The sequence below is a fragment of the Fundulus heteroclitus genome, chromosome 13 (assembly GCF_011125445.2).
Source record: "Fundulus heteroclitus isolate FHET01 chromosome 13, MU-UCD_Fhet_4.1, whole genome shotgun sequence".
NCBI lineage: Eukaryota > Metazoa > Chordata > Actinopteri > Cyprinodontiformes > Fundulidae > Fundulus > Fundulus heteroclitus.
Genome location: NC_046373.1, coordinates 35,645,615 through 35,665,738, shown reverse-complemented (window position 1 = coordinate 35,665,738; position 20,124 = coordinate 35,645,615). Strand labels below are relative to the sequence as shown.

General features: G+C 38.9%; 1 protein-coding gene across 2 annotated transcripts in view; it reads right to left on the bottom strand.

The window, feature by feature from the left end:
* Nucleotides 1-235: 235 nt before the first annotated feature.
* The window catches only part of gatad2b (GATA zinc finger domain containing 2B), a 99,341-nt gene continuing 79,452 nt past the window's right edge, over nt 236-20,124 (bottom strand). For both annotated transcript variants that reach the window (XM_036145617.1, XM_036145618.1), the window contains exons 7-11: nt 15,194-15,563; nt 14,664-14,866; nt 12,358-12,468; nt 8,626-8,830; nt 236-7,761 (exon numbers count right to left, since the gene is read on the bottom strand). In XM_036145617.1, the coding sequence (XP_036001510.1) occupies nt 7,625-7,761; nt 8,626-8,830; nt 12,358-12,468; nt 14,664-14,866; nt 15,194-15,563 (1,026 nt within the window). In that variant the 3' untranslated portion in view covers nt 236-7,624. The remainder of the gene's footprint in view (nt 7,762-8,625; nt 8,831-12,357; nt 12,469-14,663; nt 14,867-15,193; nt 15,564-20,124) is intronic.

Below are 20,124 nucleotides of genomic sequence, written 5' to 3'. Positions count from 1 at the left end.
GAATGGTTACAATATTGAAGGCTTTATACAACAGACCAACAGCAAGACTGATAATGGTGAAATTGCAGGCATTTTTGGAATGGAAAGCTCCACAAGACAGGGCTGCCTATTAAATCCATTTTATAGGGTCACTAGATTAACCAAAACAAAAAGATAAAAGAAATTAGCATGGTTGCGAGCAAACATAAATTGCACGTCTTGTTTGCAGATGACTACACAGGTAACAACATCACACTTTTGAAGCAAATTGTTTCAACCTTTATTAAACATAGCTTGCAAGAGATAAATATTACAAAGTTATTTCCTCCAAAATTAGCTTATTCTTTTCAATCAATGCATAATTGTCAATCAACTGGCAGTATTCAAACAGCATTATTTTCTTTTACCTTTGAAGATAGTTAAATATCAAGTATGTGCAAAAGGTAAGGATTGATGTAAGCAAAACAAAAATGTCTTCAGTTAGTCTCTGGTTGATTTCAACATCTGTTTCAAGATTATCACTACAATGCAAATTAAATTGTCATTTGATGAACCAGATTATGCAATTTTTCCAGCATAAGCAATACACACAAAAAAAGAAAAGAAAAAAAAAAGCCAAAGAGTGCAGGATCACTACTGGCGTATGCTGGTATTGGCAGAAAAAGTAACCCCTGATTGCAGATGAGCTCCTCTCAGGTCACAATTATTTAGCATGAACACATGTTTGAGCAGGCTGGAGGTTTACTAATGCAGAGACCTCATGGCATTATAAGCGTCTGTAACAGGTATAATAATAAGCGCTCTTTTACGTAATGGTCAAACAAGAATTGCAACTGAATTCAAAAATAACTTCCATTCCACTCTTAATTTACACATCAAGTTCTAATGCTTCAAAAGCTCAGTCTTAGACTGTAAATCTTGTTCACCTGACTCAGTAAACACTTTACGGCAAAGTTTAGTCTAAAATCCAAAAATTAAGCAAATGCATTTAGCGAAAGCACATGGGTGGGGTAGAGGGGAATCCCTAACATTTTGCACATTTGTTACACAATAATACACAGTGATCACAAAACAAAATGACAAGCTTCACAATATTCATGGCTTTTTGTTTGCTTTTCTACACAATGTACACCCATTTAATTTCTTTTTCAGTACAAGGGAGGAAATATGCTTCTGTACAATAAGTTATTACTTCAAACCTAGCAAATATCGTGTCATTTAGTTCAATAGTCAATACATTTGTTTTTTTAAAATTGCAATAAACAGAAAAATGGAACCTAGTCAAGACATCAGAATAAAAATGATTTCAGAAATCTATAAACCTTGTAGTTGGAAAAAAAAATCCAAATATAAAATATATGAACGCATCTGCAGAAAGGTAAAATTCAACTTAACACTTGGCAGCAGAACTTAAAATATAAACTGTGTCACATTGTATCATGTACCTAAAGTATGCCGCAGATAGCAAAGATTTGTAAAACCACGTTCATTGCTACATAGTTTAAACTGTTCCTTCAACTGGAAAATGGAGAATGTTTAATTAAACTTATGTCGCTGAGAACTTGGAGTGAAACCTGGTAAAGTAATAAAATTTCTCTATTTCACTGTGCAGACAATGGCAGGACTAAATTACTACAACACAGCTGCTGCTGTGTCACAAAGAGCTGAAATGGGTGTCCACTTTAAATAATCAAAAAACACAACCTACTATATTTTAGATAGGCATAAAACTGGATGTTCAATTTAGAATTTCTATGGGAGATGGTAGAGCCTGGTATTTGAAAGATGTTTTGGTAAATTACTCAGTTTTGTATAAAATAACAGTAATTAACAAAATGGAATAAAAAGAGTGGGGCAGAAGTGATCCTTTATTCACTTGTTTACAGAGTGGTTGGCTTAAGTAAGTTGCAATAGAGTCTACAGCTTTTAAAGCATTAATGAGAAAGTTCTGATTTGCTTTAACTGTTGGTCTAATAACAGGTCACTGATGGTGAATTTCTTACCAGTGGAAAATAATTCCAATTTAAATCATACTGAAACCACATCAAGCATATCCTGACAGTGTAACTATCTGATGGGAGAGTGAAGATGCTTTCATATAGAAAGTAGCATGAGTCAAACTTGATGCAGCACTGATGTAGACCAAAATGCAAAAGAGAAGAGCACTGAGCAGGAGATACAAATATATTAATGAGGGCATCAGTTGTTAACAAAAGTAACATCATTCACAGTCAAATGGAGCAGACTGATTCCAGAGTAAACTGATAGAGGGAAAGCAGATTGTACTCGCTATTGTTTCTGTAGTATAAAAACACAGCATTTCTATTGCTTTTTAAAAACACCTTTAGTCCCATTTGTATATATGTCCTTCCAAATTGCTGCGGTTGTTTAGGTCCCACTATGACTTTAATCTTGTGTCCAAAGCTCAAGATACTGAGACAAAGCATGCTGCTTCTTTTGTTTATGTTTATTCCATGTTGTCACAAGAGCTTCATCAAAGCTAAAAATGGTTTACACAGCTTGGTACAATAAAGTCCTTCTCTCCCATCCAGCAAAACAAAAAAAGTGGATTCACAGCAATTCAATGTGCCCACTACCTCATATGTGTAAGAAGCCTAAGGCAATACATAAAATTGTCTCTTTAAATTGATGTTTTATTGTTTTCATAACAATGCTTTTTAAACAGCTGCTCTGAACATGTTCTCTGTTATAGTAAGTATTTTTACATGGGAAGGTTGTACACACTACAACTCACTACATTCTTCTGTACAAATATAGATTCATATGGCCTTAACTTTGTAACACCAAAGGTTTATAAAGGTTTGCATGATCAGTGCTAACATTTTTATGACTGTACTTGTCTTAACAGGTCAGGGACTCACTTTTGTCAGGACCACACTTGGACTAATTGGAAGATCTAAAACTGACTCATACAATTAAAGTGAAGATACTAAGAGTAGTTTAGTGCAGTTCAGATACTGACTTTCCAACCAAACTCCATAAAAAAGAAAAATGTGTCCCTTTAAATACAATTCTAATTAGACCTAATTAAGAAAAGCACTTTAATTTGGTTACAGTTTTATTTTTAGATCTTAAAGATGCTGTAGTATCCAAAAGGGAACTGCACATGGGTGGTCTAGATCATACTTATTTGACAGAATACAGTTTGTTCACATTAGCAATACATTTTACTTGCCCAACAAGGGCAACTGATCCTAGCATGACCACAGGGTGTCATGCTAGGATCAGTTCTTTACTGCAAATCTGCTGCAATTTGGCAAAATTATTAGATAGTACAGAATACATTTAAAAATATTATTTATACTGAGCAAAATTTGAAATATCCAAAACGGTCCAGAAAAACTAGACCTAGACTGGATTACTGCAATTCTCATTTATAAGGAAGCCCAAACAAAGCAAAAAAAAAAAAAAAAATCTATTAAAAGTCTTCAGCCCATCCAAAACATTGCAGCAAGAGGAAAGTAAAGGATATAACATTTCTCCAATTTTAGTTTCTCTTCACCGGCTCATTGTTAAATGAAAAACAGTTTAAAATTATTCTTACATGTACAGCTCTGAATAATGAAGCTGATTGTTTCATGTCTTTCCAAAGAGCACCTGCCTCACAGAAAAAGGGTTAATCTGCCAGACTTCTCTTGTATCGAGATAGCATCTAGTTTTACCTCAATGAGGCAGATACCTAATTTACTTTTGAGACAAGTTTAATACCTTAATTTTGATAAAGATTGTTGCTCAGATTTAGGCTCCACTCCAGTCACTGAAGGACATACACAGCACTTTGGAATTCAATTGCCTTTCAAATCCTTCAGTTTCTATCTCTCTATATAAGAGACACCTGGAACAGTGACTCTTTAAACCAATGTATCCTTAAAACAGCCATTTTAGGAGCTATTGCTACGAATTTCGAAAGGTACACCTGGACAAGTACTTCTGTGTTTTTGGTGTCTGTGTCTTGATGTCTAAAGTCCTACCCAATTGGAGTAGGCGGCCTCTCATACTGAGTCAGGTTCCAGAGTTTAAGATTAAAATGAGACTTGTTATTTTTACTGTGGCCACATGGTAGCGCAGCAAGATTTGCAAAAGGATTGTTGCAAAGCCTGTGACTATGCAATTAACTGGGCTTCCTAAGATTACGTTTTATCAACAGAGATTTTATGATCAAATTAATTTGTATAAAATAATCTGGAATTGTATGAGGACTGAATTTAAACTGCACTATGTCATTAGGTTATATTGGAAGGAACTGTATTGATTTTAACTGAATTTGGATCAACTTGGGTTCACTATAATTGGATATAAATTGACCAATTTGTCTGCCTGTACACTACATTTTTTGCAAATATGTGTTGTAACAGTACTTAATTGGGATCATTTAATCGTTCCTGAATTTTAACTGAATGTACAGGTACATTGTATTGAAACTACTGAATCCTGCTTCAGAGCAGAACACCCCGAGAGGATTTCTGTGAAGCGACCCTACAAAGATTCATGCAAACTGATATTAAAAACATTTCAGACCAAGTGAAGGCATATGTGTACATAAAGTGAACAAAAGAAGATATAGAAACTTAAAATGAAAAAAAAATATATAATGATACCTGATATACAATTCCAAACTAGGCAAGCATATTATGGAAATGAATATAGAAAGGTTTAACTGTATAGAAACAGAAACATCTAGTTAGAAACACTGGTTTTGTCCAGAAAGTGAGACAGCTGGCTCTCATGTGGCACAGGTACATGTGGGCGTATCTAGATTGCTGAGATAAGAGTTTTATTATGAGTCACTGTGTGTATGCCTTTAAACACATTTCAGGTGTTTTTGTTTTCTTTAAGGTTAGACAGAATTCCGAAACTACTGAAGATTGTGGAATGTTAATATTCTGCTCAGGAAATGTGTTTGTCAGCTCAAGAGTACTTTCTGTGAACTTTACGGACATTCCACTCAAAATGACTACTCAAAGCCCCAGTGTCAAGGGATGACCCTGTTCCATGAATAATACTGGATACTGAGTGAACAATGCTTGAAATACCTGAGTTACTGCAAACTGACTAAGCACAATGGTTAAGAAAGTTTCAGTCAGGTGGCTTGGACAGTCCAACAAGCAATTCATGGTTTCAGAGTCCACTTCAATGCAAAGACCTGCGCAACAAACATTTTATCATCCGTGAGGACTTCTTAAAGTTCTGCTGCAGCCAGCCAAATGTGGGTATAGATCACATGTCAACTACGTGGACACCATTAGAGTGTCCTGTTCAAAAAGTGGGGCTAAAGACCCTGCAAACAAACAAGTGTGCAAATATAACCACAACCAGAATTAACAAAACAATATGGACACTTTAAAGAAAATACTGTGCAAAGATATTAACCTTTATCGGAATTTATACAAGTCATCACTCTGGAACAAAAAAATAAATAAAATAAAGTAAATTGAACATGAGAAATCGCTTTGACTTAATTTCCTCTTAAAAACAAACAAACCAACTTATCGGCACATTAATCTTCCCTTACAGACTGGAGGTGCAAGTCCTCCATCAGGAACTTGCATCAACTGAAACCATGCAAATGCCTTGACAATTAAGGTTTCCTTACAAGACAATCTATGACAGAAAACACAAAGACCAGCACATTCATGCTGGAGACTTCTGCACTACCAAATATGTGAAAACCAAAAAGGTCAAAACTTGCGACAAGAATAAAGATTGTCTATCAAAGCAAAGGAAAGTGTACAGTGAAAAACTCTGGCTGTAATTTCTGAGGTGTAGGTAAAGTAAGGTCTTCTTAGAGGAAGGTCCAACCAGAGAACAGAGTCTGAAAATAGGATGTGTTAGCATGGTATTGCAAATGAAACAAACAGCAATAAAAAGCCAAACTGACAACAGTTTGTGTTTCAAACATCGATAAGAACTTGGACTGAGAATGGTATGTGATCAGGGGTCTAAACATTAAAACTAATAAGCAATGAAAAATGCATATGAAATCAGTCCATATCAATATCAATGTATTGTGTAATGATGAGGACGCCTCGACAGACTCGGTCAGTCAGTATCCAGACCTTGGTTACTTTCAGTTCCAACATTCATTTCCTCTTTACCAAAAGACAAAACTAAATTTCCATTTGGAAATATGAAATGTGCTCCTCTGGAGTGAGGCAACTTGTGAACACAGGGTGCACACAATGATTGATCCATGTCTCTCCCATAAAACATCCACATCCTTTATTCTCTGAAGCTAAGTATCTATACATAATCATTAGATTTTTCAACAGTTAATGTTTTACATTATTATCGTCTCCAGTGGCCAAGACCTCTCAGGTAGGCCACCAAATAATTTGGAGACGGCGCACAAAAAGAGGAAAAAACAAGAATGAAAGAAATCGTGGCAGAATAACATAAAAGCCAAAACACAGACTGGAACCAGAACTCAGTTTTGGGGATTTTAGGTACAGAATCAGTGATCTGTATCTAGACTGGAGTTCTATATTTTGTACATTATGTGAATATTGATGAGGCAACAGCATGAAGAATGGCTGCATAGAGAGGCTGCTGGCTGGTGGGGACGAAGGAAAAAAAACATGAACTGTACTGTGTTGTACACCTGAACACCAGGAACATCTGTCTTCTGGTTAATCAGCTCACCTGCTTCATCTGATGGTCCTGGTAACAGCATGTCTTAAGCACACTTGTCAGCAACAGATCTGTAACAGCAGAGACTGACATCCTAAATAAAGGAAAGGAAACCCATTGCTCAAGAATGGTAGAGAAGATTTCCAAACTTCAGTTCCTTTTTGTACTTGATTTCACCTTTTTGCAGTCAGTTTCACTTGGTGGGTTTTGACTTGGGTTAGGACCCACTCAAGATTTCAGGTTGTTGTCCTGAACTAAACTCAGCTTTGGATGTGGATTGTTGTGATGACTCTTTGACGATGCCCTTGAAGCAAGTCACTGAGATGATCCATTTTGAGCACTTCACTCTAACGTTTTCAATTCTTTGAACAGCATAGTCTTTCAAGAGCAAAGACAGCCTAATATGACCTGTTTTTGTTCCTAACGGAATTTTTCACTTTCTTTAAACACAACTTAGCAAATTAATTATGCTTACAAACTTTGGAGTAATTAAATTGTATGTTGCATAGCAACCAGAGTGAACCCTGTTGATCTTCTGTTCTTATCAATAGTCATAATAGCATTGGAAGTGAGAAAAAAAAAATTCCAACTGATCCCACCAACTTGACAATGCCTAAGGGTCTTTTCTTAAAGTAAAGGGTAGGTGGTGGGGAAACAGAAACATGACACAAAAATGTCAAAAACAAATAGCATAATGAATAACACTAACTTCAGTTTAAATGGCAGTGGCAAGTATAGGTGCTACCACCAGTGATTATAAAGGGAATTACAGAGGAAGGGGATTTCTGCTATAATATGAACAATTGAGATGCACTGAGAGCTTGTGTTTTTGTTCAGCTGTGTAGGTTCTCATGGGTTGGTCTAAGGTAGGCACACAAACAGGCACTGCATGCGATGGAACAGTGAGGTGGAAATATCAGCTGATCTGGGAACGCCTCACAATGGTAAAGTTATCAAACAAGGCTGCCGTCTGACACACACAAGAGATTAGAGAGGCTCATTTTTGTCCAGTGATGGACTGAGATATGGACCGAGGTGGGATCATGTCCAACAGGTATTCTCTCTGCCGGTCTGCTAAGCTGGAAGTCTTATGGGCTCCAACTGCCGCAGGATTCAGGTAGGCAATATTTAACCCTGCAAGGAAAAATCAGACACATAAAAAACAAAAAAGATTGGTACACACACCCACACAGGAATCAGTTCCTACACAGAAAAACCACGCACAGTCAGTAACCTGGTAAGTTTAAAAATGGATATAAACAAACTAAATTTAGATGTTGCAATGCTCCACAATTTTTGAAGTAAATTGGTTCCTTTGAGTATTTTTAAGCTGAAAATGAGATGCTTTGAGTTGGACTCCCTCACATGTCAATGTTTTAAATGAGATTTTTATTGTAAGTGCATATTTGGCTTTTCTTGTGTGTGTCTTTGTACGTATGTAATGATGTGATGTAATTTTGATGCCTATCTTGGCCAGGTCTCCCTTGCAAAAGAGAATCTCAATGGGTATAACCTGGTTAAATAAAGGATAAATAAAAAAAAATAAAAAAATATTGTCAATCCATCAATATGCTAAAAGGTCTGTACTTGTATAGCACTTCAAGTCCAGAGGACTCATTCACGCAGAGATTCACACGCTGACGGTGGTAAGCTACATTTGTAGCCACAGCTGCCCTAGGGCAAACTGACAGAAGCGAGGCTGCCATGCATCGGCATCACTGGGCCCTCTGATCACCACCAACATGCAAAGTGGGTGAAGAATGCAGCGACTGTCAGAGCGGGCAGTCAAACGGGCAACAGGTCGAACTCCGGCTAAAGGACGGACTCCCTAGCTCCTGCACCACTGTTGGCTCTTTTTTTTTTTTTACTGAAAAAAGTAATAGCAATTCTGATGGTCGTAAATTATTACAACTTATCACCATTAAAAAAAACAAAAAGAAAATTTCAATATGGCTATGATTTTTGACAGCTGACCCTTGGCTTTTAGAATGTCCTTACCTGGGATGTTGTAGATTTGACGGCGGCTATCGTGCTGCAGTCTGTTACTGCTACTACCACCTCCACCACTGCCACAGTGCTTAGCACTGCTCATTCCCATAAGGCTGCTGGCCACAGACAGCTGGGAGGCCTGAGCGAAGTTGGAAAGGACACCTCTTGCAGAGTTGGACAGCCCTCGCTGCAGAGAAGCCTGGGGCTGCTGAGCCTGGAATAGAAAAAACAAAAACATGGCTAACTTCCACTTAAATGTTACATCATATTTAAAATATATAAAAACAAATTTTACTCAGTTATAAAGTTTTAATAAACAAAAACTGGAGGTTTAGTGAAACTTCAGCTTTAACTACATAAGAAATTTAATGTGGTTTTATCTTCCGATTGTTGAAACTAAAGTGTTACGGCCCAAAAAGGTCACAACATATTTAGAGAGGACAAGGTTCAAGGTTGAAACATTTTATTACTTTGTTTCTTCTGTATTCTTTGAATTTTTATTAGTTCAGATGTTTTTGTTTGCAAAGTACCTTTTTCTTCCCCGTGCCCAACAAAACCCAAAGTATAAACAGAAAGGTGGAGCTGGTAAGCTGGCCAAACAGAAACAGGTGTGGCAGCAGGCCAACCCTATATAGGACCGTCAAAGCCACTACCAACACCTAATTAATGAAAGATCAAAAGGGGGGTGTAAACCATAATTGACAGAGAACTTAAAACAAGACAGCCGATCCCACCAGGCCAAAACCGAGACAAAAAGCTAAAACACCAGGTGGGCTGAGGCATGCTGCTACTGACTTTAATGCATGAGAGAGAGAGAGAGAGAGAGAGAGAGAGAGAGAGAGAACCAAAGCACAGCCTTTTTATAAGCCAGCGCTCCATCAATATATCAAAATATTCATGTTCACTACCCAAACCTCAAAAATATTCAAAATGCACAAAGGGAAACACTAACTACAAGCAATCTGGAAAATAGGCAAAAAAAAAAAACATTAAACATGTGCCCAGAGCACATGAACAATCAACAATTCCTGTCTGCAATACTAGATCAAACATATTCTGCAATGATAAATTCCTCATCTTTAAGAAGGGGCAATCAAATGGCAAAACAAAAGAAACTTTAAAACTGACCACACCCCACTATTCTCTTAGATTATGAATCCGGAAATCTAATTATTGAAGTAAAGTTCCCAGAAGAGTGATTATCCTCTGACCTGAAAGTAGGAGGCTTAATCCTGAGCACAGCATCTGCCAAAAAGGAACCCCCCAAATATGACTTTTGGCTGTTCATCTTCTCCTACCTGTTGCTGTGCATTGTCAGTCAGCTCTGTATCCAGACCCGGCGGCAAGGGCGGGCATTGGGGGGGCCGTGGCCGCCCTGGACTGGAAGCGTTTCTTTTTTTTTTTTACTCAGCGTGGGCCGCTTTCTATTGTTCCTTTCTCAATTTGACAATCATACAATTCAGCCAATCAAACCAGCAACTAAAAACAACATCAAACTACCTGGGGGTACCAAGCCCACGCGCTCGGTACCATCTCTGCGCCGGCTTGGTTCCGTGTCTGCTCGCGCAACCTGCTCTTTCCACGCTTAACACCAGCTGTGCGGCTCTCGGAGCTCTGTTCCTCCACTCACGACTTCAAAAACTGTACACTCCACAAGCCAATCACAGTTTTTTTTTCCATCATTGCTTGCAAATATTGCAATCAGATGAGTTAAATAAAAATGCTGCAGTTTTAGGCAAAAATGACTAAACATGACAGCTTTGCCCACCTTACTTAAACGAGCTTCTCCTTCACCTTTACACCCCTGCTTGCTCATTCACGTCTGCTGACAAACTGCTCTCGGTCATTCACAGTTTTGAGCAGAAGCTTAGAGGGAACAGGGCGTTCTCTATTGGGGCCCCTAAGTTATAGAAAAACTTTCCTTTTTATACCTGACAGGCCCCTCCACTGTCCAGTTTTAAAACCTGTCTTAAAACCTATTTTTACTCAACTTTTCTTAGTTCTTGTATTTCTCTTTTGCCGGCTGGTTCTATTATGTTTGATATCAAGTTTTTTTTATTATTATTATTTTACATTGTTGAGTGTTTAGCCTAGTAATTTTATTAGATATTATCTCTTATCTGATTTTTTTTTATGTTTGGCACTTTGTTTTACCCCGTGTTAAATTGCCATTTGAATATTGATGACAATGATGATGATTATGATCACAAGAAACTTTTGCATCACCTCCCAGAAGCTGGAAAGAAAAGAGACAACACCATTTTTCACACCTCACTTAGTAGCTCTAAATATTTTAGACTAAATATTTTAGGCTAAATATTTTAGGCTAAAATATTCAACTGTTTCTTTTTATTTTTTTTCTTTAATCCCACCATTACGTTTAGTAATTTCAGCCAAAAACTGCAGCATTTTGATTTAATCCATCCAAATGCAGTATTTGAAAGCAATACTCTGATTGGATGAAAAAAACTGTCTGTGATTGGCTGGTGAGGTGGACAGTTTTTGAAGTCATGAGCGGAGAAACGAGCGAGCCAAGCAAAGACGCGTGCGAGGAGAGATGGAACCGAGCGCGAGGACAGTGGGTTGAGAAGAGTTCATCAGAGTTGAGCGCTCGCATGTGATGTTTCAACACTGAAAACCTGTCTCACTGCGTGCTCGGATTGGTTCCTGCGCATTCAAGTCAAAGGCACAAATATAATGCCACACTTATTTACAATTGACTTTTGAGTTATTTCAATGGACACAGCACTACACTATTGTTTTTGTTATTTTTCTTTAGATTTGTTTGATGAAAAAGTGTGCCCCCCTGAAAAAATGGAATGTCCCCCCTTTAATTTCTTCCTGCAGCCGGGTCTGTCTGTATCACATCAAAAGGAGAAGAATTCCTCTTGGCTGTTCTTCTCATTAAAAAAAGTGAGAGAGTCATTTGATAGAATGATCTGCCAGGTACATTTTCTGTAGCGAAAATCAAAGACGGTCATGGCTAGTGTACTGGAGGAGTATAATCCTTCTACCCATGACCATTTTCAAAGTGGTACTACTTTTAGGCACACAAGCTACCAGAGTTAGCATGTTCATTAGTAAAGTTAACTTCTAACAGGCTGACTACCATCAACTTATTAGCCTCACTGATACTTTATAAGGTGGCAAAAGCCAAAAACTACCATCCTAAACCATGTATATTGTATGATGACAAGAATCTGGTGACAATTTTAACAGTTGTATTTTTTGTATGAAAAGAAAACTTGGAAATTGTTACTTATCCATTTTATAATGCTTGGTACATGTACAGCAGAATAATATGGAGGATTAAAGAAGACAATATTGATTTTTTTTTAATCAGAGAAGTTTAAGCACAAAAGCTTGGGAAACATGGTTTATAACTACATAAGAAATGAAAAATAGGTTGTTTTCCGGGGGTTAAGGGAAAAAGGCAAAATCCTACTTGCAAAGTTGCACCTGAAGAAAATATTTTTGACTTAATGTTTTAATATTGTATGGCCCAGTACCTTCTCTGTTTTTACACAGATTTCCTTGTATGTCATAGCAATACCAAACAGAAAGCTAAGCAGTCTCCAAATATCCCAGACTAATGAACATTAGTCATCATGACGCAAATGCTGCAAGTCTACTGATTTAATGTTTCAGGCAGTAATATGTTATTTTATTTGTGTAATGGAAAATATTCCTGCATGCATTCTTAAACCTGTTACAGACATGATGAAGAGTGATCAAATGTACCTGGCGCAGGGCATGCTGTCGAATCATTGTGTCAGTCTTGGAGATGTTGGAGCCAGTAGAAGCAGAGCTGGGAGAGAGGGCTGCCTGTTGCTGCAGCCTCTGTTCAATCTCCTGACAGACAGACATATTTAAAGTTCAGTACTAACAATGCAAAGCGTCTGCTTAGAGGTGAAGCCTTGTCAAAATTGTCTCGATCCGCTGTTATTTTTAAGCAGAATAACAATAAACGACTTGACTAGCACACCATGGCCAAGATAAAGATTTTAATACTGTCTTCACACCTCAAAAGTGAACTTAGAGGTACAAATGTTTATTGGGAATATGAAGCATGCAGCCCGCTTACATGCACAGGGAAATTCTATTGTACTCCAATTTTTAAGGTAATCTGATTTCTCAAGTGATCATGTACACAGCAAAATGCGATAAGTGACATTGGTGAACAGCTCCCCAGTACTCAGATTTCCTCGTGCTTGTAAACTGTGGTTTCTGATTTCTTCAACTGTTTAACATCTGTGCATGTTAAAGAAAAAGCAGGACAAGAACATCAACAACCATGGAGAGCAACAGCAGGAAATGTACGAAATTGGCAAAGAGCTAACTACTGGAATGACAGCGACATGAATTATGTGCTAAACATCTCCTTAATGGGAGGAAACTAAAGAATATTCATCTACAATTCAAGAACACAACAATGTGTCATTTTCCTTGTTATAATAACCAGGTAAGCTGTACAACTATAGGTTAATGTTTATACCTTTAATGAGTAAATTTGTGTGAATTTAAACAAATTTGTGCAGAAGTGGGGACTGGGTGTAGTTGGGTTTCTTTGTTTACGTGTGCGAGTCATGGTGGGGTCAGTGGTATCTTAAATGTTCATCAGTATAAAAATAGTATACAAAATGAGTTACTATGTTAGTTGTTAATATGTCTTTCTGTTACAGAGAACATCAAAAAAGAACTGGGGACACATTTGATATGGATAGACTTGCATGTCAAGAAACTGACCTCCTGCAATTGGGTTACCAACCACACCATGTCCACACCATTCCAGAGTATGTATAGGCAATTTATAGCATAACTATACCTAGTGAGTGCGGTACGGACCTTTCTGGACAAACCTTACCATGACCTTTCTGGACCTCAACATGATTTCTTTGATGAAAACAAAATTGGCCAAAAAACTTCTGCTTGGACTTGTTGGGAGTGGCAGAGACAGCCTGGTCTCTCCAGGGAGGCTGCAGAGGGAAACCCCTGTTGCAGCTGCGTGTTGCTGGCCACACAGTGATTTCCCGTAAACTGGATCTATTCGTTATGGCTGAAAAGTCACTCTTAAGTGTTTACTAATTAGTGGGAAATATCTGCACATAACAGATATCAAATATGAATATCTTGGGTGGATGTGTTCTGCGTTTTAAGGTTATTATAAACTGTTTTGAGAAGCGGGTTAGATCTGCTCAGCGCGTATCGCCATGGCTGAGGAAAAGTTATACTCATAAGCCTCTAGTTTGCAGAATAAAGTTTGCCTTCATTCAGCAACCTTTACAGTCTTGCCTCCCCTCTTCTTCTGTCATACACCCCACACCACTGTAGTCAACATGCTGCTCAGGCAGAATTAAGCTGTGCTTTATTTTTATTTATTTACGCCAACAAGAGTAGCATTGAGTGGAACATGACGGTGAGGAATAGGGTTAAGCCGGTGTAAAAGGGGTTATATGAAGATGTAACTCCATTAGTTGTGCGCTCGCCATCTTGTTTCTCAAGAGTCCAGATGAGTGGCAGCTTGAGTGGCAGCATATGGATACAACTTCTCTGCCTTTGTCTGTTTGACCGCTGTCTTCTTGCTGTCCAATGGACTGGAGTGGTACTTCAGTTTCCCTCACAACTTCCCCAAAAGTCATTCGGCTGTTTTGCATAGCTAATAGAAAACTGACTAAGGTGAACTGCTCAACATATTGCATCTTTCCACTGTTGCTTCATGCTTGCTCAGTATCAGGGATTGCTGCAAAGCCATGGACAATGCAGATGACTCTCCCTGTAGCTCTACGCTTCTCCAGGAGTGAATGCTGCTTGTTGAGACTTTGAAGCAATCAACTTATATAGGAATTTTTTTTACCAATCTGTATAATATGATTGATTTTGACTTTGTAAAGTGCCGATTCATCGATTAATCGTAAAAATAGTCGATCGATTAATCCATTATTAAAATAATCGTTAGTTGCAGCCCTAGTTTTCATGATCTAAAGCAGAGCTTTTGTAACCATTGTATCCCATACCAGTAACCTGTCTATGCCCATGTCTATACTGACCTGCTCCTGCTGAAGAGCCTTTACAAAAGCATTTTTCAGTCTGTTGGTATGCTCTGCCTTCAGAGCCTTCTTCTGATTGGATGTCATACACTGCTCGCAGAGGATTCTGCCACTCTTCTCTTGCTTCCAGTGGGGTGTGAAGTCTGTTCTGCACTGGGAACAGTAGAAGGGCTCCATACGGGCCAAAGATCCTCTGAATTTACCTGCACAAAACACATTGATTCAGCACAACCAAAGTGACAGGCTGCTCAAGATGTCCAACAGACATTAAACAATGTAAATACAAAATTTTACTTTCTTCTTTTGTAGAAAACTTCACAAACTTCCATCTCATTTTCCCCACAGAACATGTAGATTCACTGTAAATCTTATTTATAAACATTTCACACATTGGTGCCATGTTGAAAAGAAGCAAATATGTATAACTCATACTTTGGTAGTATGCTTGACAAGTAGGTTGATCTCCAAAGATTTAAATACAAACTAAAAAAAAAAGATGTAAAGAGAAAGATGTTTTTCCATGTCCTTACCCTGACTGTCCAGGACACTCTGCACAACTTCCTCCAAGCCTACCATGTAGATGAACTCGCTGTTAGCAGCCGAGGGCAGGAAATGGAGCAGTGGGGCAGGGGGTTTGGGTGGAGGAATCTCCAGCAAGGTTTTTTCCAGCTGCTTCCTTAGAGCCAGCTTGGCTGCTGCCTGGCTGCTGGCCTGGTCAGCCATGGAGCTAACTGTTCCACTAGCTGAGCCAGACATGGTTGATGGGCTGACAGCTGAAGCTCCAGCGAGACCACCTGCCACACCACTGGCCCCCACTGCTGCTGCTGCCTGCATGTGGGCCAGGTTCATGTACATGGCACTTGAGCTGGAGCGCTGGGAAGCGGCCACCTGCTGGCTGGCCTGTAAGGAGGACACACTTCGCTCATCAAAAACGTATTGTGCCGTTGTTTTCAACAGTTCAACAGATAGGAAAAGGGGCAAAGATAGTAGGCGAAGACATGCAATAAATTGCCAAGGTTGGGATTTGAAGATGTAGCGGTCCTAGATAATAACATGTCATTTTTTTCTCCCTACAGGTTTCAGAAAATCCTGAGTGTTGAAATGGTTCACAAACAGGACACATAAGCTGAATAGTCTAGACTGGGCCAAGAAATATCTGAAGACAGATTTTTCAAATGTTTCATGGATTGATGAAATGAGAGTGACTGTTGACGGACTAGGTGGATGGGCCCGTGCCTGAATCAGCAACAGGCCACAGAGTTCCATTTCGAGTCAGATGCCAGCAAGGTGGAGGTGTGGTAATGGTATGGGTGGATGTTATTAAAGGGTAACTCACCCCCAGATCAACATTTTTTGCTAATAAACTCATAACATGGTTGTCTAGTAGTGCTGTCTACATATCATGGTCATTATTTCAACAAATCGGTACAAATTTGTCAAAATCCTGTTTTTGTGTCTAAAACTGTCAGTGTGACATACTCCTAGGGTTTAACAGTTATCTTGTGTCTAATTTTTAATCAGTATTGCTAGTGGTTCTATTGCATTTGGTATCAACAGTTCAGCATTGTCTTAATGCTTCCTGTCCTTCCAGAGCGGGGAATCCTGAGATACCGGAAAGGCGTTTTGCATCACTTCCTGTTTTCTGTTGCTATGGTGTGGATTGTGGTTTGGTGTTCCAGACTCTCTCGATTTTATCTTAGAATCAGAAATACTTTAATAATCCCAGAGGGAAATTATTTTAAATCTCTTTGCTGTGACATTTCTCTGTTTCTAACACATAACCACATTTAAAACACATTCTCTGTTGCTGCACTTCACATTTGGTAACTCCTCATGTTTCACATGGTTTGCTTTTCTCGGCCTAGTAAGAGATCACTAGCCTAGCTTAGCTTTAGCCTTACAATGGCTTCCTGCCCTAGCCTTCTGTTAGCTTCTCCGTCTTTGTCTAAGTCTTCCTGCTCCAAAGCTACAAAAACATCAATTACAGCAAATCTGATGTTTTAGTAGCTTTGGAGGCGAGGGTGTCCGAATTGGAGACCCGGCTCTGTGCTGTTGAAAAACAAACAGATAGCCACCCCTTAGCTAGCATGCAGCCACAGAGTGGACTTCTCAGTGGGTGTGTCACTGAGTGGGTAAAATCTGTTAGAAATGCAGATGGGTTGGTGGCTGGACTCTAGAGCTATGCTTCCTGCGTATTGTTACCCAGCTGCTCGGGTACTGCTAATCTCTGGTAATTGGAAGCTCCATAGTCAGAAACGTGGCATTAGAGACACCAGGGACCATAGTCAAATACCTTGCAGGGGCCAGAACAGCGACATCAAATCCTACCTGAAACTGCAGGCTAATCATAAATACAGTCAGATTGTTATTCATAATGGTGGTAATGACACCCGGTTACACCAAATGGAGGTCACCAAAATTAGTGTTGCTTTGGTGTGTAAATTTGTTAAAACAATGTTGGGCTCTGTAATTTTCTCTGGTCCCCTGCCTGATCTAACCAGTGATGACATGTTTAGCCACATGTCATCATTCAACCACTGGTTGTCTAGCTGGTGTCCTGATAACAACATGGGCTACATTGATAACTGACAAATCTGGGAAAACCTGGTCTGATCCAGAGAGACGGCATCCATTCCACTTTGGATGGTGCAGCTCTTCTTTCTGGGAATCTGGCCAGATTCATTAGTTTTTCAAAATGCTGACAACCCAGGGTCCAGACCAAGAAGCTGAGCCGTAGTTTAACTCACCTCTCTGCAGCTTCTGTACTGTTACCCACTCATTACCCCATTGAGACAGTGTCTTTCCCACGGCCAAAACTGAACAGATTTAAAACTGATCTAAAAGGAGCAAATCAACAAAAAGCTCTTAAAAATCAATATAATTAAACTTGAACCAAAAGATAAAACAATTACATGTGGTTATTAAATATAAGGCCTCTCCCTCCAAAGACTGTTAGCTAATGAATTGATTTCTGATAATCCACATTCCCAGAACTACGGGAATAGGAGGAGGAGTGGCATCCATCTTTCAGTCTGACTTATTAATTAGTCCTACAACATTTAATAACTACAATTCTTTTGAACATTTAATCCTTAGTTTCCCTCATCCAAACTGCATAGCAATACAACCTCTTCTGTTTGCTGTTTTGTATCATCCACCAGGCCCTTACTCTAAGGTTTTAGATAAGTTCTCAGACTTCTTATCTGATTTAGTGTTAAACACTGACAAGGTCATTATAGTCAGGGATTTTAACATTCATGTTGACACTGAATGTGATAACCTTAGTGTAGCCTTTAAAACTATCCTAGATTCAAGTGGTTTTGCTCAAAATGTGCATAAGTCGACGCACATATGGCATTGATTGTGAAGAATTAACAGTATTTCCTCACAACCCTGTCCTATCTGACCATTTTTTAATAACCTCTGAGATCAAATTAACTGAGTTCTCCACTCCCAAAAGAAGGTTTCATTATAGTAGATCTATATCAGATAACGCCGTATCTAACTTTAAAGAGTATTTCCCTCTTTTAATTTCCTCAATATCACAGAAATGCCCCGCAGATGGCAGCTATGTTGTTTCTTCCCCTACACAAATTGACTCCTTTTTTGTCAGTGTCACTTCCTCGTTGCGTGTTGCATTAGACAACGTAACCCCTTTGAAAAAGCACGTGATTGTTCACATGAAGCTGGCTCCCTGGTTTAATTTAGAGCTATGTTTTTTTTTCAAGCACATCATTAGGAAATTGGAGAGAAAACATCAAGAGGAATCCTACCTAATCTGGAAAAACAGTCTACTATTGTATAAAAAGACCCTTTGCAGAGTTAGAGCAGCTTATTTTTCATCATTAATACAATAAAACAATAAAATAATCCTAGGTTTCTCTTTAGTACAGTTGCCAAACGTACCCAGAGTCATAGCTCTGTTGATCCTCCTATTCCCTCAGCTCTAAGCAGTAATGACTTCATGGGATTCTTCATAAATAAAATCGATTCCATTAAAAATAAAATCATTGGCATCCTCCCAAACATGATAACCTAGCCCTCAGCAAGTGAGGCAGTGTCGGAGGAATCTTGAGAACTTCATCAGTGATCAGCAGAAGAGCTTACTGAGCTATCTAACCTTAAACTTGTATGTTAGACCCAACCCCAACAAGTTTTTTTAAGGTGTTCCCTTTGATTAATGCCCCCAATTTTAGATATGATTAATCTATCCTTAGTAAATGGATCTGTACCACAGGCTTTAAAGTAGCTGCAATTAAACCTTTCCTTAAGAAACCATCTCTTCATCAAGATGGCTTAATAAATTATAGACCTATATCTAATCTTCTTTTCCTATCTAAAATTCTTGAAAAGTAGTTGCTAATCAAGTATGTGTACATGTGACCTACTTGAAGAGTTTCAGTCAGGCCTCAGAGCTCATCATAGCAATGAAATGGCTCTGGTGAAGGTCACTAACGACCTGGGTGCGATTTGGCGGGGGGGGGGGGGGGGGGGATTTACCCCCCCTCTGTTTGTGACGTCCACCCCTCTGGTCATTCACGTTTTATCCCTGGGGGGGACAAAACGTGAACCCCCATCCCCCCCACCCGGTCTGAATAAGTAATATTATGGTTTTTTAAAAATGTATATAAATTAGGGCTGTCAGTTTTAATGTGTTATTAACGCATTAGACCACAACGCCGACATTTTTTTTGTCGCCGTTAATTGCGCGTCAAAACACACACACGTTCCCTAATGTTTTTCCCCGCCGTGCTCTCCGCACTGTGTTTCTTTTATCCTCGGCAGTTTCCGTAGTTTCAAGAGCGCTAGAGACTGTAGCAAAACAGACCCGCGCTCACTGTTGCACAGACTGTTTATTTCATGCGACTTTGGGCTTGTTTTTTTTCTAAAGGCGCTTGTAAATTTCATAAGTCACGGGTTGCATTTTTTTGGGCACGTTTCTGAAAGTGAAATCTCTTATTTGGGCTCTAAAATATGTGACGAAACAGCAGTTATTAAGAGACCTGCCTGCACTAGACACTTTGTATCCAGCTGAAATATCCCTCCACCATAGGAGCCGATGGTAGTAAAGGCAGACAGAGCAACTCTGCACGTATTTTCTGCAGTTTACGGTGCAATAACTGGTGATAACTGCTGAAAGTAGATTACTTGGTGCAGATCACCATTTTGAGCAGACATTGGTTCTGAAGATGAGTTTTTAACATGCTGATAACATTGCAGAAACCCAAACCATAAACCATACTTTAATGCTTATTAATTTGTTTTCTCTGTATTTGACAAACTAAGGCTGAATTACATTGCCAAACGAAGGACCTGGAGTTACTAAACAGTTGCTAAACAGTCTCATTCAGGGTACTAAGCTCCTGCCCAGTTGCAAGCAAAGAGTGAGACTGGAATGACCTGGACATTTAAAACCTTTTTCCAGGCTTAAACTGTATGAATATGGATATAAACAGCAAGC